The sequence below is a fragment of the Ictidomys tridecemlineatus genome, chromosome 7 (assembly GCF_052094955.1).
Source record: "Ictidomys tridecemlineatus isolate mIctTri1 chromosome 7, mIctTri1.hap1, whole genome shotgun sequence".
Taxonomy (NCBI): domain Eukaryota; kingdom Metazoa; phylum Chordata; class Mammalia; order Rodentia; family Sciuridae; genus Ictidomys; species Ictidomys tridecemlineatus.
Genome location: NC_135483.1, coordinates 68,011,574 through 68,039,368, shown reverse-complemented (window position 1 = coordinate 68,039,368; position 27,795 = coordinate 68,011,574). Strand labels below are relative to the sequence as shown.

The window sequence follows — 27,795 nt, the reverse complement described above, 5'->3', positions numbered from 1 at the left end:
TCTTAGAAAAGTATTGTAAATAATATCCTGACTCATATGAACCAACTTTTCAAAATCACAATGAGAATTGTGTCAAAGAATAGAAGAGAAATGTTACTGAACAACTTTAGAAATGTAAAAAAAAAATAGAATGTGATTAAAAACCTGAGTTTTTATTTCCAGAATCTTCTATGTTCTCAGCATTTGAAGTGGCTAAATTTTGGTCTAGAGATACAACAGCCCTTTTATCTTCATATGTCCTTGCGTCTGGGTTATGGTAGGCATCTATATTTTGTCTGTGCATCCTATTCAAATCAGCTGAGAGGGAAAAATAAACCATTTATTTCAATAATTTACTGGTAGCTTAATACATTTTCTTAAAATAGGGAATCAGAGAAAAACAGCAATAAGACAAAGCTGGAAGTGATCCAATGATATGTTGTTGCTCTGAAAATAGAAACAAAAATCATCAAAACTTTAACATTTTCAAAGGATAACCCTGTGAAATAAACTCAAAATTAGTAGAAAAATTAAGGATACATAAATCTTTTGACATTCCATACAAGCCATATTAACACTGTTATTTCATAACATAGAATTCAATATAGAATAAATGTAGCAACAATTCAAAACACTTCATGGTAAAATTAATTTACCTCAATCCATCAGCTCTTCTAATAAAATGAAAACAAATAGGTGGAATGGAGTTTTATATCCTCAAATTTTTTGACAGTCTTCCCTCAAAAGGTGGAGCTCAATTATCTTCTCCTTCAGTGTCATAAAGAGTTAGTAACTCACTTATTTTGTAGGGGAAAAGGGGATAGGGGTATTGGGAATTGAACCCAGACACACTTTACCACTGGTAAAGCCACATTCCTGACCTTTTTTTAAATTGTGAGACAGGATTTCATTAAGTTGCTAAGGCTGGCCTCAAACTTGTGATTCTCCTGCCTCAGCTTTCTAATTCACTAGGATTACAAGTGTGCACCATCATGCCCAGTGTAAGTCACTTGTTATCACTAGATAATGAAGAAATTACGGTACTAGACTTCTAAGGCTATGCCATAAAAGACATGGTTTCCACCTTGATCGATCTATGGATCACTTGCTCCAAAAAAAAAAAGCCAACTGCTGAATGACACTCAAAAAGCCTTATGGAGAGGCTCATATGGCAAGGAACTAATCATGCCCACTGAGCCATGTGGAAAATGGGTCAAATTATGGACCACTCACAAATTATAGATCCACAAAACTATAGGAGAGTAAATGTTTATTATTTTAAAACACTAGGTTTTGGAGTGGTTTTGATACTGTAATAGATATCTAATACACACAATAAAGTCTAGAACTGGGCACCAAGAACTGAGTCAAACAACCCCTCAATCTTAGAAACACAACATACCTGAATGTTTATAGATCTCAAAAGTTAAACAAAACAAAAAGTAGTTCTTCTCTCCCCAAATAACTGCAATAGAATTGCAGCAATAAAAATGAACTCAAACCTAAATATATAAGTATTTATAAGGAAGCACATTATGTTCAATGATGTATTTTGAACATGAATCATAGAATAACAGAATGTGGCAAGTAAGATGTGAATGTTACAAAAAAAGAATGGGAGCTTAGAATCAGGGAAGTTCATATCATAATATTTAGGGTAGCTTGAACTTAAAAAATGGATAGGAGCTTTAAAGGTAAAGATGACTAGAAAAAAATAACATGGGGCTGGGGTTGTGGCTCAGCAGTAGAGTGCTTGCCTAGCACTTTCGAGGCCCTGAGTTCAATCCTCACCACCACACAAAAATAAATAAATAAAGACGTGTGTCCAACTAAAAAATAAATATTAAAAAAAAGAATAACAATGGCTAGAAGCTTTAAAGGTAAAAGTGACTGAGAAAGAATAATAAAGAATTACAATAATGTGATAAAATGCTCCAAGAGGGTAAATTATGAGGAGCCTTACAGAAACATTAAAGTAGTGAACTTGCCTAGAGTACAACATACATGTAATAGAGTAATGAGAAATAAGCTAGGAAACTGTAGATTAGATGCCCATTCTGGAATGTCCTAAAAGGCACACAGATGGTTCTCAATTTTATTCTATAGATGGTAATGGAGAAACAGTTTTGGTAGTTGTTGAAGCAGTATTAGTAATAATGGCAAGTAACATTAAATATTCACCATTTTTATATACTAAACAATAATTCATATGATATGGGATTGTTATTTTTACCCTAGTATTATCTATGGGAAAAATGAACTAAATCAATTTTGTTCAAAGATTCACAAAGCCAAGTAAATGGCACATGAATGTAAACTTAGGCAATAAAACTCCAGAGTCCTCAATGATTTCTGAGAATGGAATAAAAATAATTGGTCATATTTTTGATACATGTTATAGCTTGGATATGAAAAACAATAAAGGATGATGAAATAATGAGGAAATGGAAAGAACCCAAGTAAACACAATAAATCTCAATTATGGAAGTAGTACAAATAAATTCTATGAAGAAAATCCAAGAAACACTGAGGAAGCAGAACTCATACATTAGAGTTATTAACTGACTAGATACAGGGAGTCAAAAAGATCTCATTCATGTCTTTTAGTTTGAATACTGTATTATGACACCTTTAACAGGACATGGCAGTAAAAATGAGCTTGACTTGAAAAGTTAAGTTTGTTTTGCATGCTAGGTACAAATAATCCCCCAAATATAAAAGGTACAGAGATGCAAAGAAAGGCTAGAACTGAACTTTTAAAAGTGATCAGGGGCAGGGAAGGCTTCAAATCTGTAGAAGGCCCAAGGAGTAACATGGGAGGAGATAGAAGGCATGAGAGAGGAAAGAACAGATAATGGATCATCCTATCTATCAAGGTGCACATAAGGTCAGAGAATAATCTTTAGAAGAGATCATGCTCACAGCTGAGAAGAGTCTAAATAGGTTCATGATACACATCCAGCAAATCTTACTGAACCAAAAAATAGCATCTTAGAGAATGCAGAGGACTTGAAGGACTGTCAGTTCAAAGAGACATGGTCTAAGTAAAAACCATTAAATTGAAATAAGAACAATTATTTTTGAAAATGTAGCATCAGAAAGTGGTTGAAACTACAAACCATTATAGTTTTAACAAAAAGAAAGTGGTAAATGACACCAATAGTCTTTGAATATATTTTATATGATAAAAAAGTAGCATAATGAGCAGAATATCTGTGTGTAATAATACAAGTTAACTAAGCATAACTAAGCATGTTCAGAGATAGAAGGGAAGAATAAGTGGAAAACCTATAAATGTAAGAGAGATGGGACTGGGCCAAATCACAGAGAAAAGATGATTGCAACAAAACTCCAAAGTGCCAAGGACTGGAAAGGGGTAGGTTGGTGAAATCATCACCAAATCCCGAGATCTATTGGAATATGGGAGAATAAAAAGAGAAAGATGATGGGAAAGTCAAGGTCATATGCTACTAGCTGTAGTCCTTGAGATGTTTGGAAATAAAACAAAATAACTTGAAAATAACTCCAATTCACTAGGACAGCATAAGTAATGGCCTATGTAAACGAGAAGATCATTATAAATAAAATTGCTCACAATATTCTTCAATTTTTTTCTATTATCCGACTGCAGTAGAGCAAATTCACTCATTCCAGTATGACACCCAGAACTCTGCTGTTAACCTAGTGAATGCTTAGGGAATATAATCTCATTTTGATAGTCACCTATATAAAGTATACACAAAAAGATAAATATTCCATAAGTAAAGAAACACTAATAAACTTCAAAATCAATAACATAATTTACTGTTTGTTATACATGGACCTCTGAATTAGAGTGCAAGTCAATATATTTTACATAAAAAAGAATTTCACAGAATATTTAATTATTATTTAAGATTTAAAAAACAGATTTAGCAATCAAGATAAATTCATACTGATTTTACTTAAAAAAAATAATAATTTGTCCATCTATTGGCCACTCCTCATCCATTTTTGTAAAGTAGTAAAATAAAAGGTTTGAAATCAACAAAAAAGTGAAAGAAAGAAAAAAAGTACTGTGGTTAAGAGTGTAATTTGCCAGCTGCAAACATTGGTCTTAAATAAAAATCATTCAAAATAAGATTGTGAGCATTAGAATATCTCTAAACAAACGAATAGCAAACAAACAAACAAAAAGTCATAGATTCATGTGTGGGAAAACAATTCTACCCCTTGAACAATTTAGTGCTAAACTGTATGATCTTACAGGTAAATTACTTTGTACTTAATTTTTTCATTACTTGTTTTATAATCTTTATATTTGTGGATCTAAATTAACATTTCAAAATTAAAATTAACTCTACAAGTTAGATGCTGCTCTTTATACTGTAGTGGAAGTAAGAACTAAAATATTTAGAGTGAGCCACTCTGTGCCCCGCGCCGCCGCGCCCGCAGCAAGTGTTGCCGCATCTTAAAAGAAAAAGTAAAGATCATTAAAGGAGATCTGTCCACAAAGACTAAGCACCGTGTCAAGAAAGGGGCCTAGGTGGAGTGAGTCCGTCACGACTCCAGCCAAGGTGGAGTGAGTCCGTCACAACTCCAGCGCAAGCGTAAGGCTGCAGTCCCGGAGCCACCCCTTTATTTTCAATTTTGTTCTTTTGTCTTTTTATTTCTTTTCAATTTTCTTATTCCCCGTTCCTTGAATTCTACCTGCCTACACTCATTCTCTTTAGTGACTTCTTCCCTTCCCTTCTAATATCTTTCCTCCCAAGCATCAGATAAATTTATAAGAGTAAACAGTAACTCAGCAGTCAAACAGAACAAGAAGTAACATGAGCAGCATAAAAAAGCAAGGAAGAAAAGGAGAACAAACAATGAAGGACAGCCTAAATATTCAGGAGGACCTAGAGTCATCAAAAAAATGGGCATATAAAGAACTCAAGGAATACCTTAGACAGTTGGAAAGGAACCTTAAAGAGGATACCAGACAGCAAATCCAAACAGCGAAAGATCACATTGAAAATGAATTACATAAACAGATAAAAGAAGAAGTTAAGCATCTTTATTAGGAGATAGAGATTATTAAAAAAAATCAAACAATAATTCTAGAAAGGAAGGAAACAATAAACCAAATTAAAAACTCAATCAAGAGTATCACTAACAGAGTGGAGCAAGTAGAAGCCAGAACGTCAGATAATGAAGACAAAATATATCATCTTGAAAAGAGTCTAGCCAACTCAGATAGGCTGGTAAAAAATCACGAGAAAAACATCCAAGAGATTTGGGATAACATAAAAAAACCAAACTTACAAGTCATCAGGATAGAGGAAGGTACAGAGATTCATACCAAGGGTATGAGTAACATGCTGAATGAAATAATTACAGAAAACTTTCCAGAAATAAAAAAGGAAACAGATATACAAATTGTAGATGCATACAGGACACCGAGCACACAAAATCACAGTAGACCAACGCCAAGACACAATGTTATGAAGATATACAATATACAGAACAAAGAGAAAATATTAAAAGCTACAAGAGAAAGGAGGCAGATTACATTTAGGGGTAAACCAATGAGGTTAACAAAGGATTTTTCATCACAGGCGCTGAAAGCGAGAAGATCCTTGAACAACATATTTCAAACACTGAAGGACAATGGATGCCAACCAAGAATTCTATATCCAGCAAAATTAAGCTTCAGGTACGACAACGAAATAAAAATCTTTCATGATAAACAACAGCTAAAAGAATTTGTAGCCAGAAAACCAGCATTGCAAAGTGTCTTGAGCAAAACACTACACGAGGAAGAAATGAAAAACAATAACCAAAACCATCAGTGGGAAGTGCGTCGGTAAAGACAGAGGACAGGGGGAAAGCTAATCATGGAGAAACAAACTAAATTAGAAAAAAAAAAAAAAAAGATAAATAATCAAACATGGCAGGAAGTACAAACCATATATCAATAGTAACTCTAAACGTTAATGGCTTAAACTCTCCAATAAAGCGACATAGGCGGGTAACATGCATTAAAAAGACAAATCCAACAATATGCTGCCTCCAGGAGACACATCTGATTGGAAAAGACATACACAGGCTCAAGGTGAAAGGTTGGGAAAAAATATACCACGCACACGGTCCCTGGAAGCAAGCAGGAGTGGCCATCCTCATATCGAATAAAATCGACTTCAAGACTAAGTTAATCAAAAGGGATAAGAAAGGACATTATATACTGTTAAAAGGAACCATTCACCAACAAGACATAACAATTATCAATATTTATGCACCAAATAATGGTGCTGCGACGTTCATAAAACAAACTCTCCTCAAGTTCAAGAATCAAATAGACCACAACACTTCAACACACCTTTCTCATCATTGGACAGATCCTCCAAAAAAAAGTTGAATAAAGAAACTATTGACGTCAATATCACAATCAATAACCTAGACTTAACTAACATATATAGAATATATCAACCATCATCAAGTGGATATACTTTTTTCTTAGCAGCACATGGATCCTTCTCAAAAATAGACATATATTATGCCATAGGGCAACCCTCAGTAAATATAAAGGGGTGGAGATAATACCATGCATTTTATCTGATCATAATGGAATGAAACTGGAAATCAATGATAAAAGAAGGAAGGAAAAATCCTATATCACATGGAAAATGAACAATATGTTACTGAATGATCAATGGGTTACAGAAGACATTAAGAAGGAAATCAAAAAATTCTTAGAGATGAATGAAAATACAGACACAACATATCGGAATCTATGGGACACAATGAAAGCAGTTTTAAGAGGGAAATTCATCACCTGGAGGTCATTCCTCAACAAAAGGAAAAACCAACAAAAAATGAGCTCACACTTCATCTCAAAGCCCTAGAAAAGGAAGAGCAAAACAACAGCAAATGTAGCAGAAGGCAAGAAATAATTAAAATCAAAGCGGAAATCAACGAAATTGAAACAAAAGAAACTATCGAAAAAAATTAACAAAACTAAAAGTTGGTTCTTCGAAAAAATAAATAAGATTGACAGACCCTTAGCCATGCTAACAAAGAGAAGAAGAGAGAGAACTCAAATTACTAACATACGGGATGAAAAAGGCAATATTACAACAGATGCTACAGAAATACAGAAGACAATTAGAAATTATTTTGAAAACCTGTATTCCAATAAAACAGAAGGTAGTGAAGACATTGATAAATTTCGTAAGTCATATGATTTGCCCAGACTGAGTCAGGAGGATACACACCATTTAAACAGACCAATATCAATGGATGAAATAGAAGAAGCAATCAAAAGACTACTAACCAAGAAAAGCCCAGGACCGGATGGGTACACAGCGGAGTTTTACAAAACCTTTAAAGAAGAATTAATACCAATACTTTTCAAGTTATTTCAGGAAATAGAAAAAGAGGGAGCTCTGCCAAATTCATTCTATGAGGCCAACATCACCCTGATTCCGAAACCAGACAAAGACACCTCAAAGAAAGAAAACTACAGACCAATATCTCTGATGAACCTAGATGCAAAAATCCTCAATAAAATTCTGGCAAATCGGATACAAAGGCACATCAAAAAAATTGTGCACCATGATCAAGTAGGATTCATCCCTAGGATGCAAAGATGGTTCAATATACAGAAATCAATAAATGTTATTCACCACATCAATAGACTTAAAGATAAGAACCATGTGATCATCTCGATAGACGCAGAAAAAGCATTCGACAAAGTACAGCATCCCTTTATGTTCAAAACATTAGAAAAACTAGGGATAACAGGAACTTACCTCAACATTGTAAAAGCTATTTATGCTAAGCCTCAGGCTATCATCATTCTGAATGGAGAAAAATTGAAGGCATTCCCTCTAAAATCTGGAACAAGACAGGGATGCCCTGTATCACCACTTCTATTCAATATAGTTCTCGAAACACTGGCCAGAGCAATTAGACAGATGAAAGAAATTAAAGGCATAAAAATAGGAAAAGAAGAATTTAAATTATCACTATTTGCGGGGATATGATTCTATACCTAGAAGACCCAAAAGGGTCTACAAAAAAACTACTAGAACTAATGAATGGATTCAGCAAAGTGGCAGGATATAAAATCAACACACATAAATCAAAGGCATTTCTGTATATCAGCGACAAAACTTCTGAAACGAAAATGAGGAAAAACACTCCATTCACAATATCCTCAAAAAAATAAAATACTTGGGAATCAACCTAACAAAAGAGGTGAAAGACTTATACAATGAAAACTACAGAACCCTAAAGAGAGAAATACAAAAAGATCTTAGAAGATGGAAAAATATACCCTGTTCATGGATAGGCAGAACTAACATCATCAAAATTGCGATATTACCAAAAGTTCTCTATAGGTTTAATGCAATGTCAATCAAAATCCCAATGGCATTGCTTGTAGAAATAGATAAAGCAATCATGAAATTCATATGGAAAAATAAAAGACCCAGAATAGCAAAAACAATTCTAAGCAGGAAGTGTGAATCAGGCGGTATAGCGATACCAGATTTCAAACTATATTACAGAGCAATAGTAACAAAAACAGCATGGTACTGGTACCAAAACAGGTGGGTGGACCAATGGTAGAGAATAGAGGACACAGAGACTAATCCACAGAGCTACAACTATCTTATATTTGATAAAGGAGCTAAAAGCATGCAATGGAGGAAGGACAGCATCTTCAACAAATGGTGTTGGGAAAATGGGAAATCCATATGCAACAAAATGAAACTGAATCCCCTCCTCTCGCCATGCACAAAAGTTAACTCAAAGTGGATCAAGGAGCTAGATATCAAATCAGAGACTCTGTCTGATAGAAGAAAAAGTTGGCTCCGATCTACATATTGTGGGGTCGGGCTCCAAATTCCTTAATAGGACACCAATAGCACAAGAATTAATAAGAAGAATCAACAAATGGGACTTTCTTAAACTGAAAAGTTTTTCTCAGCAAGAGAAACAATAAGAGAGGTAAATAGGGAGCCTACATCATGGGAACAAATTTTACTCCTCACACTTCAGATAGAGCCCTAATATCCAGAGTATACAAAGAACTCAAAAAATTAGACAATAAGAAAACAAATAACCCAATCAACAAATGGGCCAAGGACATGAACAAACACTTCACAGAGGAGGACATACAATCAATCAACAAGTACATGAAAAAATGCTCACCATCTCTAGCAGTCAGAGAAATGCAAATCAAAACCACCCTCAGATACCATTTCACTCCAGTAAGATTGGCAGCCATTATGAAGTCAAACAACAAGGAGTGCTGGCGAGGATGTGGGGAAAAGGGTAATCTTGTACACTGCTGGTGGGACTGCAAACGGGTGCGGCCAATTTGGAAAGCAGTATGGAGATTCCTGGGAAAGCTGGGAATGGAACCACCATTTGACCCAGCTATTGCCCTTCTCGGACTATTCCCTGAAGACCTTAAAAGAGCATACTACAGGGATACTGCCACATCGATGTTCATAGCAGCACAAATCATAATTGCTAGACTGTGGAATCAACCCAGATGCCCTTCAATAGATGAATGGATAAAAAAAAAATGTGGCATTTATACACCATGGAGTATTATGCAGCATTAAAAAATGACAAAATCATGGAATTTGAAGGGAAATGAATGGCACGAGAGCAGATTATGCTTAGTGAAGCTAGCCAATCCCTAAAAAACAAATACCAAATGTCTTCTTTGATATAATGAGAGCAACTAAGAACAGAGCAGGGAGGAAGAGAAGGAAGAAAAGATTAACATTAAACAGAGACATGAGGTGGGAGGGAAAGGGAGAAAAAAGGGAAATTGCATGGAAATGGAGGGAGACCCTCCCTGTTATACAAAATTATATATAAGAGGTTATGAGGGGAATGGGACAATAAACAAGGAGGGAAATAAATTACAGTAGATGGGGTAGAGAGAGAAGATGAGAGGGGAGGGGAGGGGGGATAGTAGAGGATAGGAAAGGTAGCAGAATACAACAGTCACTAATATGGCAGTATGTAAAAATGTGGATGTGTAACCGATGTGATTCTGCAATCTGTATATGAGGTAAAAATGGGAGTTCATAACCCACTTGATTCTAATGTATGAAATATGATATGTCAAGAGCTTTGTAATGTTTTGAACAAACAATAAAAAAAGAACTAAAACATTTAAAGAAAATGGCTATAATATGTTATAATATTACTTATAATCCCCAAAATTTCAGTAATTCATGGCTGGCATTCAAACACCTTTGTAATCAGTTAATTCAGAGAGGCAAGCAAAATTTCTACCTCTGACAACTAACTAGTAATAAATAAATAGTTTGAAATTAATCTAATTTAAAGTATAAACATATATATTATAATAAATTTATAAATTGTATATGTATATAAGCATATATTTTTAAAAAATAAAGATAACAATCTCTAAGAAGAGTTAAATATAACTGGTCCATGAAATAAATCTCACAAATTTAAAATCAGTGATATCACAAAAAGTATATTCTCTAAACAAAAATAGAGAAAAGACTACAAATTGGGGGGGGGGGAACCTCTTTGGAATTTTTCTAAACTTCTCTTCCAAATAACTGATTGGTCATAGAAAATCACAAAGAAAGTCAGAAAATTAAACTGAGTGAAAATAAGAATGCAATATACCAAAATTTGTGAAGCATGGGTAAAGAAATGAGGAAAAATTTGTACCATACAGAAATGCATAGAAAATATATAAGGTCTCAAATCATAATCTATGCTCCCACATAAAGAAATCAGAAAAATAAAAGTAAGCATAAAGTAAAATAAAGGAAGAAAACAATAAAGAACAAAAAACAATGAAACAGAAAAGAATATTAAAGAAAATCAGTAAAAACTGAAGCTGGTTCTATGAAAAGATCAATAAAATTTATACTCCTTTGGCCAGACAGACTAAGAAAAAAAAAAGGAGAGAGAATATACAAATTAAAAATATGAGGAATGAATGAGGAGTCATTACCATAGAATCTAGACATTAAAAAAAAAACAGAAAAGTTATAAAAAATTTATTCCAATAAATTTGAAAACTTAGATGAAATGGATGTTTACTGAATTACTCAAGTCTTGAAAGCTCACACAACATGAGAATCTTTTTATCTATGAAAAAAACTGAATTTATAGTTTAAAATTGTCCCAAACAGGTAATTCCCATCCTCAGACAGCTTCACTGCATCTTCTATCAACAGAAGAGAAAATACTTGTCAACTCGTATTATGAAACCAGACAACATTATTCAGTGGGAATAAAAACAAAGGAATATTTTTTTATGAACGTGGAGGCAAAAATCCCTAACAAAATATTAGCAAATAAAATTCTACAAAATGTTAAAAAGACAATATACCATTACCAAACAGGGTTTTTTCCCATGGAAAGCAAAATTAGTTGAATATCACAATGTAAAAATCACATTAAGTAGCCAGTCATGAGACAAGCCTGAGTAACATAGCAAGATGGATGGATAAATATCTATAAATGAATAAATATCCATTCATTTATTGCTGAGAAAACTCAATATACATTCACAAAGAAAACTTTCAGAAAACTAGGGAAAAAACAATACGATGTGATTTAGAAAAAAAATCTATAAAAGCTTTCAGGTACTTAAACAGTGAAAAACTGAATGCTTGCCACCTACATTTATGGGGACAAGAAATAGATGTCTATTAATGGTTTCAAAATTTGGTTTGTAATTCCAATTCTAGTACAAAACACAAGCAAAAGACAAAAATTATCCTTGCTTACAAGTTGACATAATTGTCTCTATAAACAAACAGCAAAAAAAAATCTAAAAAAGCCGAAAAAGTTAATTTAGCAGAGACAGAATACAAAAACAATATGTGAAAATGAACCATATTTCTATATACAAGTAACACACAAATGGACACTGAAATTTTTAATGTATCACTTAAAACAACATGAAAACACATGAAATACTACACAATAAAACTAATGTATGTGTATAAGATCTTATATTAAAAATCCCCTGAAATATTGCTGAAAGAAATTAACTAAAAGCAATAAATGCATAGATATTCTACATTCATGGCTCAAAAGATTCGATATTAAGATGCTGTTGTCCTAAATTATCTTTAGGATTAGTACAATCCCAAGAAAATCCAACCACATTTGAATGAACTTGAGCAACTAATAGTAAAATATGCAAAGAAGTTGAATTGTCCAAACAATCTTGAAAAAAAAAAGAACAAAATTGGAGGAATCATACTTTGCAATTTTAAAACAGAACTGAGCCCAGAAATAAATTATGGTAAATTGGGTGCCAGAAGAATTGGATTTTTTTCTAATTCTTCTTACTTATACATGACAGTAGATAAAATTATACAAGCATAGGTTATTATCTTATTGTAATTATGACCCCATTCTTGGGGGTAGACATGATGGTGGGGTTCACTTAGGTGATTTCATATGTATACTTAGGAAAATTGTGTTAGTTTTATTTTACTGTCTTTCCTATTCTTATACCTCCTCCCTTCCTTTCATTCCCCTTTGTCTAATCTACTGAACTTCTCTTCTTCCTCTCCTCTCCTTTATTGTAGGTTTACCTTCCACATCTGAGCAAAAACATTTGATCTTTGGTTTGTGGGGACTGGCTTATTTCACTTAGCAGGATATTCTCAAGACACATCCATTTACTGGCAAACGTCATAAAGTCAAACTAAAAAGCTTCTTCATAGCAAAGGAAACATCAAGAGTGTGAAGAGACAGTCCACAGAATGGTAAAAAATCTTTGCCACCTGCACCTCAGAGAAGGCATTAATTTCCAGAATATATAAAGATCTCAAAAATCTTAAATAACAACAAAAATAACCCAGTCAATAAATGGGCAAAGGAACTGAACATACCCTTCTCAAAAGAAGAAATATATTCATATTTCTATGGCTATAGTTCAATAAATATATGAAAAAAATGTTCAACAACTCTGGCAATTAAAGAAATGCAAATTAAAACTACACTGAGACTCCATCTCACTCCAGTGAGAATGGCAATTATCAAGAATACAAGTAAAACCAAATGTTGGCAAGGATATGGAAAAAAGGGAATGCTCATACATTGATGGTGGGACTGCAAATTGGTGCAACTATTCTAGAAAACAGTATGGAGATTCCTCAGAAAACTTGGAATGGAACCACCATTTGACACAGTTATCCCACTACTCAGCATAACCCAAAAGATTTAAAATCAGCACACTACAGTGACAAAGCCACATCAATGTTTACAGCAGCACAATTCACAATAGCTAGGCTACTGTAACCAACCTAGATGCTCATCAACAAATAAAGGGGTAAAGAAATTGTGGTGTATATATACACAATGGAATATTACTCAGCCATGAAGCAGAATGAATTTATGACATCTGCCATTAAATGGATGGATCTGGAGACTATTGTGCTAAGTGAAGTAGCCAACCTCAGAAAACCAAAGGCCAAATGTTCTCTCTGATATGTGGATGCTAACCACAACAAGGGGGATGAAGGGAAGAACAGAAGTTCGGTGGATTAGACAAAGGGGAATGAAGGGAAGGCAGGGATGGGCATGCAAATGGGAAAGATAGTGGAAAGAATCTGACATAACTTTCCTTTGTGTGTGTGTGTGTGTGTGTGTGTGTGTATATATATATAAATACACCACAGTGACTCTCACCATTGTGTACATCCACAAGACTGCAATCATAATAAGATATATTCCATGTTTGTATAAATTTTAAAAATGAATTCTACTGTCATGTTTAACTAAAAAGAACAACTAAAAAAATTTTTTAAATTTATTTCCAATGTATTTGATAAAAGAGTATACCTTTCTATTTCATGGCAAAACTGCAGTATTCAATAAGCAAACTAAACATTACTACCCAAAATGAAAATCTCAAAAGAGTTTTATCTATTCCCATTAGGTCAGGCAATTCTAAAACAATACTTTATAATTCAATAACCCACATTTATCCTACATATTTCTACCAATTAAATGCATATAGAACACCATAATTGTATTATCTGAACTGGAAATAATTTTAGAGTCAGTCTGAAAAGTTCTAAGAAATTAACTTATTTCCAGTGTTTCAGTCATTAAAACACTTCTCCTGTGGCAACTATTAAATTTCCATCAATTCACAATTTAGACTTCCAATAGCAAAGACTACCTATGTAATTATCAACCCCTTGCCCTCCTCTTGGGCATAAAGAAACTAGATTTCCCAGGTACTAAGCAGTTATGTTAGAATCCACCTATAACTAGTTTTGAACAACAGAATGAAGCCAAAAGTAACCTTCCTTCACTTCCAAGTCAGGGCTCAACAAAATCCTCAACTTGCCAGACACAGTGGCCCATCCCTATAATTACTCCAGCAACTCAAGAGGCTAAAGCAGAAGGATCACAAGTTCAGACTAGCCTCAGCAACTTAGCAATAACCTGTCTCAAAAAAAAAAAAAAAAAAAAAAAAAGGACTAGGGATGTAGCTGATGTATCTCAGTGGTAAAGCACCCCTGGGTTCAATCTCCAACATACAAAAAGTAAAAAATTCTCAACTTGAGCTCACCCATGTTCCCAGTACCTGTGCAGCTAGAAGGTAAAACAGAATGCTGACATAATGGAAAATGTCCAGGTCTCTGAGTCATCTCTTGGAGAAGAACCATTAAACAGCATCAGAATATGACATAACTGAGAAGTAAACTTATACTGCCATAAGCCTCAGAGAATTCAGGATTGTTACAGTAATTTTCATTAACTGCCTTGATTAACACCTTTAAGTAATACCTCTACTTTAAAAGGAAACATTATTACACTATCCATAAGTACAAAACCAGTATTTTTCTAACAATATATCCAAATAAACATTTAACTATGACAATTTTTAAAAAATCAGCTATGCATCACCTAAAATCATATCATATATAAAAGAAATTTTTAAAGTATTATAGAGGGCTGGGGTTGTGGCTCAGATGAGAGAGTGCCTGCCTAGCAAGTATGAGACACTGGGTTTGATTCTTAGCACCACATATAAGTAAATAAATAAAGGTCAACTAAAAAAATTTTTTAAAGTAATATAGAGTTCCGTCTTCCACAATTGTGAGGAAAGCATTCATGAAATGAAGAGAGCAAAGAAATAAATCTTTTGGGGAAAAGAGTTACCTTATTAACTGCATCTCAACTGTACCTTTTTTAAAAAATTAACAAAGAATAAAAGCTATAATACATAAGGATGCTAATAACTAAATATCTAGCAATCTTCTCATTTTATCACTTACCTATCCCTATAACATATGAAGAACAAAAAATCTACATTTTTAACATCTTAATAGGTATTTTTCTAATATCCTTTATTTCTTATTTCTAATCAATTTTCAAAAGCCCATTATCTTACTCCATTTTAAATCTGTTTAATTACAAGCTAGTTAGAAACTACGTTTAATATATATATACCAAGTTGTGAAATTACTTTTTCAAACTGTTCCATTACTAGATCGAAACTTTTCAGAATAAATAACTAAAAATAACATCATAATTCTGTAACCTACCAGAAAGTTTCTGAGATCAAGTATTTTTTTAAAGGAACTCTTACATTGAGCAGATATACTCCATATATGAATTAAATATAAGCTCCCTTTCCACAATCCCCAAGTACTTATTTTTAAGATATCTTACTAGTCTTAAGGAAAAAAGTCATAAAGTTTTATTATTTTTACTACAAAAGAAAATATTCCAAGTTCTAGTTTGGGTAAATACCTACCAACTAACATGAACTTTTCTATACAGTTGGGTTATATTATCAGAGGATGGACAATTTATAATAAAAATAAATTAATAGGATTCTAAATAAGAAAGTCTAAACTCTGCTATATTCATTATCAAAATGCTTCTATCACATTAAGAAAAAAAGAGACCTTGCTTTAAATGCTGAATCCCTATATTTTTTACTCTTTCAAAAGTTAAATATAATTTAGTTTATTTTAAAACAAATCCATGGAAACAGCATACTTATCAGGTTTCCTTTTGCATCCCTGAGAGGAGCACCACCTCCACCTTTCCCCCAAGGATTGTAAATTCTCATTTCAGCTTCCAATTTAGCTTCATATTCTTCTTTTTCTTCACGTTCTCTTCTCCTCCTTTCTTCTCGCTCCCGAATCTTGACAACATAAGATATATTTAAAGTAAGTACTGACAAGTATGCTGATACAAGTGGTTAGTAACACCAGATATTTTATTTCTCTGGTTTAGAAAGAAAAAAAAAAACCAGGTTTTGTTTTCAGTACATCTCACTGTAACGTTTAAAATCAAAAAATATATCCAACATCCAACTTAAAAATACCTTAACGGCTACAATATATAGCTGCTATCCTTCCCATCCCAGAAACTAAACCCACATGAAACTTAACCAACTCCTCCCTTTCTCCTCTACTTCTATCCTGATCATTTCTTTTCCAATCTCACCAGTGTCATGGGACCATTAGGATCTCCTTTCTTTCCTTTTCTATATACCTTTTCATTGGAAGCATCCGGCCACAAAGTCTAATCTCTACCTCATCAAACCTACTCTTTCTAGGTAAAAGTCTATTCCCAGAATTCAGAGAGGTTGAAGGTTCAAAGTAAGTACAGATTTATAAAACACACAAAACAAATACATTTTTTAATCACCAAGTATAAATACAAGATTGTTCTCTAGAGACATATGGATAGGCAATGAACAACAATCTACATTTTGGAAAGTCATTTTTAAACTCAAAACCATATGGTAAATCTAGGCACTCTTTCATTGTAGCAGAGGTAAAGAAGTCATCACATGCCAAACTTCTAGAGTTGGTAAATGTAGGTTTGTCAGTGCTCATTCAAAATTGTCTTCTATTTGTAGAATCCTAACATACAAAAAGTAATGGTGCTTATACTATAACTTTAAAAAAAAACTATCTTTTATCTTTTCAGAGGTTCCCCATGTAAAAGTTAAATAGAAGTATTTTAAGATATCCCAAGTAGAACTTTATAGAAAAATTACCTTAGTTTAGCTAGATATATAGAGATCCTCATAGATCTCTAAGAAGAGTCCTAGGGCTCTCCCAGATATAAAAGAGTTGAAAAACAACAATAAAAACCTCTATACATTAGATAGTTACTCTTAAATAAACTCTCTTAAAGCATTACAAACCATAATCAAATCTATTATTTTCTCTCCCTTATCATATTCTACTACTTGCATCCCCTTTCTTGATTTACAATCTCATTATTCTCCTAAATTATAACACTCAACACTCAGAATCATCTTCAAGCCTTCTGTTCTTTCTCATTCACTATATCTAAGTCCTGTCAATGAAACCTCAGAACTGTCTCTTGGATGTCCTTCTGCTTCTCCATCTGGCTCAGGGCCTCATCACCGCCTGACTGGACTACTTTAGTAGTTCACTGGATTTCTTTGCCACATCTCTTTGCTAATTGTTCACATCACAAGTTATCTTCCTAAAAGTCAGATTTGTTTACATCAACTAATCCTTTCCCTTTTCTCAGATTAAAATTTCCTTCTTTTGACTGTCCATAAAAAGAAGAACCTGAGAGCTCTTTATTACCTAATCCTTCACAATCCAGCACAATCTAACTCTTCCCCCAAAAGAATTTAATTCTCCTATATACCAGAAATGTCTAACTTTTTCACCATACAAATGCAGCTCAACCATTAACTACCATGTGAAGCCTTCCCAGTAACCCCAGGTGATTACGCTCCCTATTCTATGCTTTCCACAGCATTTCAGTATATCTACTTCAAAACTTATTACATTGAATTATAACTATTTTTTCCCTGCCTTGCCATACTCTGAGTTCTAAGGGACTATTGTGTTAACAAAAAAGATGTCTGACACAAAATGAATAAGTAAATACCTGCTGCTGCAAAGCTTCTTGATAAGACTGAAGTGATTGTTTAGAAGGCTTTGGTTTATCTTCAAAGACCAATCCTGAATTTACTGTTCGATCATTTGTAATTTTCAGTTCATTCTGTCCAACTGTATTGCTGCATCAAATAAACAATTAATTTGAATTCACCTATCATTCAAGAATAAGAAAATCCAAGAAGAAAATGCAACAGTCCTTTGAAACTGATCAGCATATAAAAACATCTTAAAATAGAGGGCATTTCTCTATAAGTCATTTCTCTATAGTAACCTCTTCATAAACTCTTCCCTCCTGTCTCTGTTTTGACAAATCATGAAACTTTCAAATACCTGATCTATTTCTTGACCTAGGTGATTGTTACTTGGAAGTGAAAACACTTTGGGATAATTCGTCAAGCAGTTATACAGAATTTAGGCACTTTTCTGAATATATAAAAATAAATACACAAAGGAAATCCCTCAAGTAACACCATAACAAATAATGGTTTACTTAGTAAAATATTTACTTATTAAAAATTACTTTCTATCCATTTCAAAAATAAAACAATATAATGTGAAAAGTTAGACTTTTCCAAATAGAATGGGTTTAAGGATGTATGTAGTCAGATTAAGGTTCAAGAAGAAAGGAAGAAATGATGGGGGTATTAATTATATATACAGATCAATAATTTTTAGCAAATTTACAGAGTTGTGCCATCATCACCACAATCTAGTTTTAGAACATTTCCATAATCCACAAAATATCCCTTAAATCCATCTCAACCAATCCCCACCCCTCGCTCCCTCCAATCACAAAGTAGCCTGATTGCTGTCTACAGATTTTCTCTGTCTGAACATTTTATATAAAAAGAACCACACAATATGTATGGATTCCTTCAATGATCATATTTTTGAGGTTGCTCTGTTATATCAGTAGTTGGATCCTTTCTATTGCTAAATAGTATTTTCACTGCCTGGATATAAAATATTTTCTTTATCCATATTCACAAGTTGATGGACATACAAACTGTTTCTACTTTTTTTAATAATTTATTTATTTTTTTAAAGAGAGAGAGAGAATTTTTTAATATTTATTTTTTAGTTTTCAGCGGACACAACATCTTTGTATGTGTTGCTGAGGATCAAACCCGGGCCGCTCGCATGCCAGGCGAACACGCTGCCGCTTGAGCCACAACCCCAGCCCTCTACTCTTTGATTTTATAAATAACGCTATGAAAATTTAAAACAAGTCTTTGTAGGTATGTTTTACTTATCTTGATTGTATGCACAGGATTGTATACAGTAACTTTTTATTTAAGAAACCGCCATGTTCTACAACTATTTTTATATATTAATTTTGTATTCAGTAATTCTACTAAAACTTATTAATTCTAATATTTTATCTGCATATGCTTTTATAAATAGTACTATTTTTCTCTCTTCTTTTCTCATCCATGTATCTATGTCCTTTCTTTCTCTATAAATCTGCTCCACATACAATTAGGCTATGAAAAAAAGCGGTGTTAGAACAATCTTAAAAATAATGTTTTAAATGTATCATCATTAAAATAATGACATAGATTTTTCATATTTATACTTTCATGAGTTATGTATTTAATAGTGATTAAACTAGGAACACTAAATTTTATTAATACCTATTCTGTACCAATTGATAATATCACATAGCTTCCTTTTTTTATTAATGTACTGTAGTAATTAATTTTATAATATTGACTATACTAACACCAATTAGTATGTCAGACACTGTTCTAGACACTTTACATATTTAATTCATTCAATACTCATTAATGCCCCTATCTATTTGCAGAAAGCAAGTGTTTAATAATCTAAGGCAATGTTAACAATTCGGAGAAGCAAAACCTGACCAATAAAAGTAAAGAAAAAATGTGGGAAATGGTATGTTTATAGAGTCACTAAAAGCTCCAACATATATCTGGGAAACTAGAAAGCCACATTCAGTGCATCTGGTCAGTGCTCAGAAAGACTCTAAGAATAATTTCTCACCTCTGGCTGGCACTGAGGTTCTCTACATACAGGAAGTAAAAGCTAAAGCAAAGGTATAAACTGCCTGCATACTGAAGGCTTGTCTCAATACACACACAGAACCCCTTGGCAAAAGCTGAGAGACTTATTGGTTTAAGACCTTTACAGAAATCTCAGTCCAACCACGAGCTTACCTATTAAGCTAACCTAAAAGGGGCTTCAGTGATTAACTAGCCACAAAAGGTACTTAAAAAATAGCCAGGAAAACAAAAAACAACAAACAGTAATAAAAATTAGGCATGTGGAAGAAGAGCTTCTAAATGTATGGTTTTCAACAAACAAATTACAAAACTTGCAAAAAAAAAAAAAAAGGAAGTATGGGCCACTTGCTGGAGGAAAAATAGTCAATATAAAGCCTGAAAAATCCTACACTTTAGATTTACTCAACATAGTTTTTAAATAGCTGTTAGAAATACATCAAAAGAATTAAAACATAATAGAAATGATAGAGTTAAAAGGATAAAAATTTCAGATAGAGCCAAGGGGTGGGAGGGAAAGGAAGGGAGCATGGGGGTAAAAAAGACAGTGGAATGTGACGGTTATCATTACCCTAAGTACATGTATGAACACACGAATGGTGTGAATATACTTTGTATACAATCAGAGATCTGAAAAATTAATGCATTCTGCTATCATATATATAACAAATTAGAATTTTTTAAAAATCAGGAAAAAAAGTATAACAACTGGTAATTTTTTAAAAGTCTCTAGAGGAACTCAACAACAGATCTGAACAGGCAGAAGAAACAATCAGTGAATTTGAAGTCAGGTCAACTGAGTTTTTCTAGTCTAAAATGCAAAGAAAAAGACTGAAGAAAATGAGCAGAGGGCTGAGGATATAGCTCAGTTGGAAGAGTGCTTGCCTTGCGTGCACAAGGCCCTGAGTTCAATCCTCAGCACCACAAAAAAAAAAAAAAAAGAGCAAAGCCTTAGAAACCTTGTAGAACACACCATCAAGTGAACCAATATATGTGTAACAGGAGTCTCAGAAAGTAAAGAAACAGAGAAAAGGACATAAAGAATATTTGAAGACATACACAAAATAAAAAGAATACTTGAAAAATAATGGTCAAAAATTTGATGAAAAATATTTACACATCCATTAAGCTCATCAAACTCCAAGTAAGAAAAACTCAGAGATTCACAACTACATATATCAAAAACTGCTAGAAGATAAAAACAAAGAGAAAATCTTGAAAACAGCAAGAGAATAAACAACTGCTCATCATATACAAGGAATTCTCAGTGAGATTAACAGTTCATCAAACACCACAATGGACTGAAGATGGGGGAATGATAAATTCAAAGAGCTAAAACAAAAGTCTGTTAACCAATACAATTCTATATCCACCAAAACTACCTTTCAAAAATGAAAAACTAAGATACTAATAAACCAAAACTTAAATTATTCCCAACATACCTGTTCCATAAGAAATATTAAATATTAAAAGAGCCCTTCAGGTAAAATCAAAGAAAATATGACAGTAACCAAAGAAACACAAAATAAGAGCAACAGTAAAGGTAATTACATATACAACCAAAAGATATTACAAATGTACTAATGCTCTAACTCTTTGATTTAAAAGGCAACTGGATAAAGCAAAAATTTCCAAACTATGTTGATGAGATTAAATATACAGATGTAATCTGACAATAATAATACCAAGTAGAGGAAAAGGAATGGTATTATATTGAAGAAAAAGTTTGTATATTAACTTGGGATTAATCCAAACTCAATTATTCTAAATTGAGATATTAATTTTAATCTGAGCAAAGCCACAAAAACATAGAATTATACTAAAAGAAACAAGGGTTATAATGCTATTAAATTTTTAAAACAAAAAGTCCTTTAATTAGGGGCTATTAACAATGATTCCTCCCTTAGGAATAGAAAAACAAAATTTACATAAAACATATAGGAAAAAAAATAGTAAAATGAAAGATAAAAATTCTACCTTAACAAGAATTACACTAAATGTAAACACTGGCCAGTGCTAGAATGGGTAAAATAAATTTTAAAAAATAAATAAAAACAAAACTACAGCTGTCATTTTGTCTACACAAAGAAATCTTTTGGAGTCAAATAAATTGAGGGCAAATTTGGAAAATGTTGTTCAAGGATACAGACAGACATTTATACCAAGGAAACAGAATAGAAAGCCCAGAAATAAACTCTTATATGGCTAAATAAGGGAAAAGATGTTCAATATCACTAAATCATTAGGGAAATGCAAATCAAAACTACAATGAAACACCAACCCAAACATTAGGATGACTAATATTAAAAAAAAAGAAGAAAAAACAGAAAATAGCAAGTTAACAAGTATGTGGAGAAACTGGAACCCTTATATCCTGGTGGTAAGAACAGAAGATAGTATAGCTAATGTGAAAAACAGTACAGTCGTTCCTTAAAAAAGAAAAAATTCAGGAGGTTGGGGACTCAGGGCCTTGTGCAAGCTAAGTAAGGACTCTACCACTAAGTCACAGCCTCCAGTTGCCTTAAAAATGTTTTTTAAAGAATTACAGCCAGGTACAGTGATACATGCCTGGAATCCCAGCGACTTTGGAGGCTGAGGCAGGAGGTCAGCAAGTTAAAAGCCTGCCTCTGCAACTTAGCAAGGCCCTAAGCAACAAAGTGAGACCTTGTCTAAAAGTAAAAAATAAAAAAGGGCTGGGGATGTGACTCAGTGGAAAAGCACCCCTGGGTTCAATTCCTTACACCAAAAAAATAAATAAAAAAGAATGAACATGATCCAGCAATTTCATTTCTGTATATATGCCAAAAGAACTGAAAATAGGGTCTCAAGGAAATATCTGTACACTCATGCTACTAAGCAGCATTTTTTGAAACAGCTACAATTTGGAAGCAACCCGTATATCTATGAATGGATGAATAAACAATATTTATGGTATATAACATGAACTATTATTCATCTTTTTAAAAATTTATGTTTTAGTTGTAGATGGACACAATATCTTTATTTTTATGTGGTACTGAGGATCAAACCCAGTGCGCACATGTGTGAGGCAAGCACTCTACCACTGAGCTACAGTCCCAGCCCCTATTATTCAGCTTTCAAGTAAGGAAATTCTGATGTGCCATAACAGATGAAAATTAAGAACATAGGTTAAGTGAAAAAAAATCAAAAAAAGAAAAATACTGTATGATTCTACTCACATAAGGTATTTACAATTACCAAAAATGATAGAAAATAGAATGGTGACTTATTTTTTTTTAATCATTGGGGTATAATTTATCATTTTTCTGATTCTACAGATTGCAGAATCACACTGGTCATAGAGTCACCTATATAGAATGGTGACTTATGACGAAAGAAGATTATAAGGGAAAAAGACACGGGGATTATACCATTATTGTTCAATGGATATGTCATTTCAGTTGACAAGTTAAAAAGAGTTCTGGAGATAGTTGGATAACATTATGAATGTATTAAATACCCCTGGAAAAGGTCTGCTTAAAAATGGTTAAGATTGTTGAGAGCCACAGCCGAAGGGGCCCCAGCAAACTTCCAGCTGCAGGCTGATGATTGGCTCACAGAGGCCCCAGCAACATCTAGCTGATTGGCTCCTCTGCGGTGATGCTCATTGGGCTGTTTCCCTGCCCTTTCAGACCACAGAGCTGCTCATTGGGGGACTTCTTTGGCTCCACCTACACGACCCAGCCAATCGGCCTCAAGAGCAGGAGGATTGTGGGAGTGGGAGAGGCTTGTGTTTTTGTGAGAGAGGCTAGTGGGAAGCCAGTGGTGGCATTTGGGCTTTGAGGGTTTTTCCTGAGGAGCTGTTTTGTTTGACTTGTGTGGTTCTAAAAATAAAGTTCGTTTCTTTTGACAAGTGGCTCCTGAATCGTGCCCAGCCAGACTGCGGCATAAGATGTAAAATTTTATGTTATATTTTAACCCATAAAAATAGTAGGGGCAAAAAAAAGTCTTTTAACTAAAGACTTACACAATAGGTTGTGCTAGTTGTTGGGTGATAGGAGTCCTAACGTAAGCTGCAGGGTGTACTCCCATCATTCCTGAACCATCTGAAAAGAAAAAAGAAGGAAAAAAAACACATTTATTTCAGAGTACCCTTTTAATAACACTTTATCCCTAAAGGAAAAAGCACATGATGAAATATTTGCTGAGTAAAAGCATCAATATGTTCTTCTGGATTAGGACTTGGTAAAGACCACCACCAGAAAACACAAAATAATTATTTCTTAAATCTAGATGAAAAGGAAATAACTAACAAATATCACTAGGTTATTAAGTGAGTATTGCTATTGGTTCAATTTGATTTGTCCCCTCGTGCAGGAGTTTAATCCCTTAAAAGAAATGAGAAAGTGAAAACTTAATTTGACTGTGGTGTTTTTACAGTGAGACTTTTAAAAATTAGATTAGCTTAGGTTATTAGGGTGGAGCCCTCATGATTAAACCTAATGGTTTTATAAAGAAAGACTACATGGGCAGAGATCCATGTATACTCCTGCCACAATGGCACCTGGCAGAAGAAGAGGGACCTCACAAGAGCCTGTACATACTGTTTGAATTTTTGGCCTCCAAAACTATGAGCCAAAATAAATCTCTATCTTTTATAAAGTAGCCTGCTCCGGGTTCTTCATTATAATAACAAAAATGAATTGATACAGATGTTTACTTTATTAAGTTATTCAATATATAATACTTGAATTTAGAAAAGCTGTGGGGTTTTTTTCATTTATATATTTTTCCTTGCATAAAAATCAATTCCTCTTATGAAACCACTGGAAAAAGATATTTACCCTAGAGATCACTTACAATAAGCAAGATTGGGATCCAAAGTGTTTCTGGCACCATAAAAATAGTATGCATCATCATAAGGAGTTCGATAGTTGGTAACTAGAGGTGGAAGTATGGGAGGTGGAGGTAGAGGTGCAACCCTATATCAAACGAAAAATGGAAAATTCTTCTCATATTTTACTGCAAACATTTAATCAAGATATTATTCTTTTGCAAAAGCATTACTGGAATCCCAATCACTAGTTTAGAAAAAGCCACAATCTTGCTCTAATTCGTCAAAAATTATGATTAAAAAGCAAATCAAATAGCATAAAATTTCACAATCTCAAGTACAATACTTATACAAGAAAAAACAAGCTAATATTCAATCATTTAGTACCCAATAATCATTATGTACCAACATCAAACAAAAAGAGATACAATCTTTTTCTCTCAGAAATAATTCTGAAAAAAAATTACAATTACAATCAAGTATAGGATATGAAATAAAACAAGTAAACACAAAGTGCTAAAGGAATTCAAAGTAGGAACATTTAAACCTCAAGGAAAAAGAGAAAGAAAGCATGGAAAATTTCCATGTTGTTACAGTGAACTACACACACAAAAGAGGAAGGAAAGTCCAGGAAGAAAGGGAAACAAGATACAAAACTATATATTACAAATAATTCCATATGGAGAAAGGAGCATTTTTTTTTAACTTATAAAACGTTCTTTCACAGGAAGTGAACCTAAATGGGAAATAAAAATTACTTAAATATCAGCAGTAAAAGTCTTGATGTAATCTTTAGTATTCCATAAACTTAAAATTTCTGAAAAATCTCAACTTCAGCATTTTATTACTAACTAGAAAATAGCTCTGTGTTTCCACCCATGCAGTATTTTCTAATACTAAAAATGGCAAAGGGAAATCCTATAAGATAACAGAAAAAGAAAAGGAGCAATGTGAAATATTTTCAGTTTTTAGTTTATCTTAACAGATTCTCCTTTTTATTATGTACTCCAAAATGATTCTAAAGAGTTAAGAATGCATTACATTTTCTTCAGTAGTAAATATTTCTCATATTTACTAGTCACTCCATGTGTCGACCTTCACTATCCTCACAACAGATACTTCAACAAAGAAACTAAATAACAATTATGAAAATGAGCTGTTATCACCAACTCCTAAATTTTATGACTTATGTAATATTTAGTCCTCACAACTCTGTAACTGTAGATAAGAAAAATATTATTATTCCACTTTTACAAATGAAATTTTGACATTCAACAAAGATGTAGTCTTTCCAAATTCCAGACATGAAGTGAAGCATTATGATCCCTAATCTAATGCTAAAACCACAATGCTCTGTCCTTTAAATTCCCTCTTTTGAGTACAGAAGCCATTAGAGAAAATGAAGCACTTGATAAATACAGTAAACACAGCCCTATGATTTGTTAGTGACAAATAAAAGACCAAGTCCTACTCAAAGAAGGAAAGACAGCCCAGAAATATCAATGCTTTAAAAGTTTTAAAACAAAAACCTATAGATTTAAATACATTATGCAAATGTAAAGCATGTTAACATTAACATTAGTAGTAAACAAAAAATAAGATTGAGTCCTACAAAAAGGAAGTATAAACCAGAAAACAGCAGTGTTAATAGAATTTTCTTTATATATATAGTCTAGTACAGCATGATGCCTTTTATAGAAATCAAATTTTTACTCCAATACCTAAAAAACAGTTTTTATAATCTCCACACTTTTATTCCAGACATTTGGGTTGCATAGCCTCAGAATAATCAGAGAAAGAACTGAAGGAAAAAGAAGCTAAAATAAAATCATATACACAAAAGAGCCATATTAGAAACTTTTCCTGCATAAGTTGAAGGAAGACGTCAATGTTTGCCAAATGGAAATAATAAAATTGATGATAATGCATACTTTCTTTATGATAAAAGGTATTAAAAATATGACCCAAACCTAAATTTTACTTAGCAATTCATTCTACAAATATAAATCATCATTAAACAACAAAAAAAGATTTCCTTTGTTTTTATAATAGTTTTAGACCAACAACAAAAATCAATTTCAAGAGAAATTATCTGGCAAAGCTATTAATGATACAAAATCTCTGAAGGATAATGTCATCTGCTTCAGCATATCCTTCTAAACATAATATATAACAATACCATACCTAATTTCAAAACACAAAACATTTTAAACAAGCACCTGGGAGGCACCATTTCACCAAGAGTACTGTTGAGTCCATTGTGCAAATCTTCATTCTGAGAAGGGACGGAGTAAACTGAAGGAATGGGTTGGGCAGACGGGGCAGATAAAGGAGGGAGAGGTGTCTGGAAAGCTACTCTGGGTCTTTCAGGTGGAATCATCTCTTCACGGTGTCTTGGTGCCGTACTAAAGTGCTTTAGCCTATCAGGCTAAAAGAAAGAAAGAAAAATCTGTTTGTTAACATAGAATCATAAATTTAGAGGCGGAAGGAACTTCAAAAGACCCTTTATCCCCATAGTCATTTAAGACAGTCACAGAATAACAGAATTTTACAACTATAAAATATTTAAAGATCTAATTTTTATTTTACAAATGAGTAATTGAGGCTCCCAGGGAATAAATCATATAAGGTCTTGATGTTAAATATTCAGGCAACAACGAAAGCCAAATACCAATTTTAAATACTCTATCTATTATAGCATAATTCTATGCTACTTCTCTGTCTAATAGCAAAGTACTCTGTAGAATATGATCAGTGAACACTTTCTATAAAGGGCCAGACAGTAAAGATATTAGGCTTTGCAGGTCATGTAGTCACTTCAGAACTACCAAACTTAGCCTAGAAATGAAGGAGGCTGTGCTTCAATAAAACGTTATTTACAAACGCAAGCAAAAGCAAGATTTGGGTACAGACCACAGTTTGTTAATTCCTACTCTAGCACTACATTTATTATTATTTGATTATTTGACTTATTATAATTTGATTTGAACATCAAATATAAACCCAAAAATAATGTTCAATTACTGTTTCAATTACTGTTACTAACATTTATTCTCATAAATCAACTTGACACTCTTTAGGAGTTTCA

General features: G+C 33.1%; 1 protein-coding gene across 21 annotated transcripts in view; it reads right to left on the bottom strand.

Moving 5' to 3' along the window:
* Positions 1 to 27,795, bottom strand: part of Cspp1 (centrosome and spindle pole associated protein 1) — a 129,948-nt gene that overhangs the window by 40,781 nt on the left and 61,372 nt on the right. For 14 of the 21 annotated variants that reach the window (XR_002483686.3, XR_013423991.1, XM_021724890.3 and 11 more), the window contains 6 exons: positions 26,927 to 27,135; positions 24,734 to 24,855; positions 23,901 to 23,979; positions 17,881 to 18,010; positions 15,994 to 16,141; positions 145 to 297 (listed from right to left, as the gene is read on the bottom strand). Coding sequence is in view for 19 of the 21 variants with exons in the window: in XM_021724890.3 (XP_021580565.2) it covers positions 145 to 297; positions 15,994 to 16,141; positions 17,881 to 18,010; positions 23,901 to 23,979; positions 24,734 to 24,855; positions 26,927 to 27,135 (841 nt within the window). In the remaining 2 variants the exon portion in view is untranslated. The remainder of the gene's footprint in view (positions 1 to 144; positions 298 to 15,993; positions 16,142 to 17,880; positions 18,011 to 23,900; positions 23,980 to 24,733; positions 24,856 to 26,926; positions 27,136 to 27,795) is intronic. The other 7 variants (XM_078017133.1, XM_021724894.3, XM_021724895.3 and 4 more) reach the window with 3 other exon arrangements.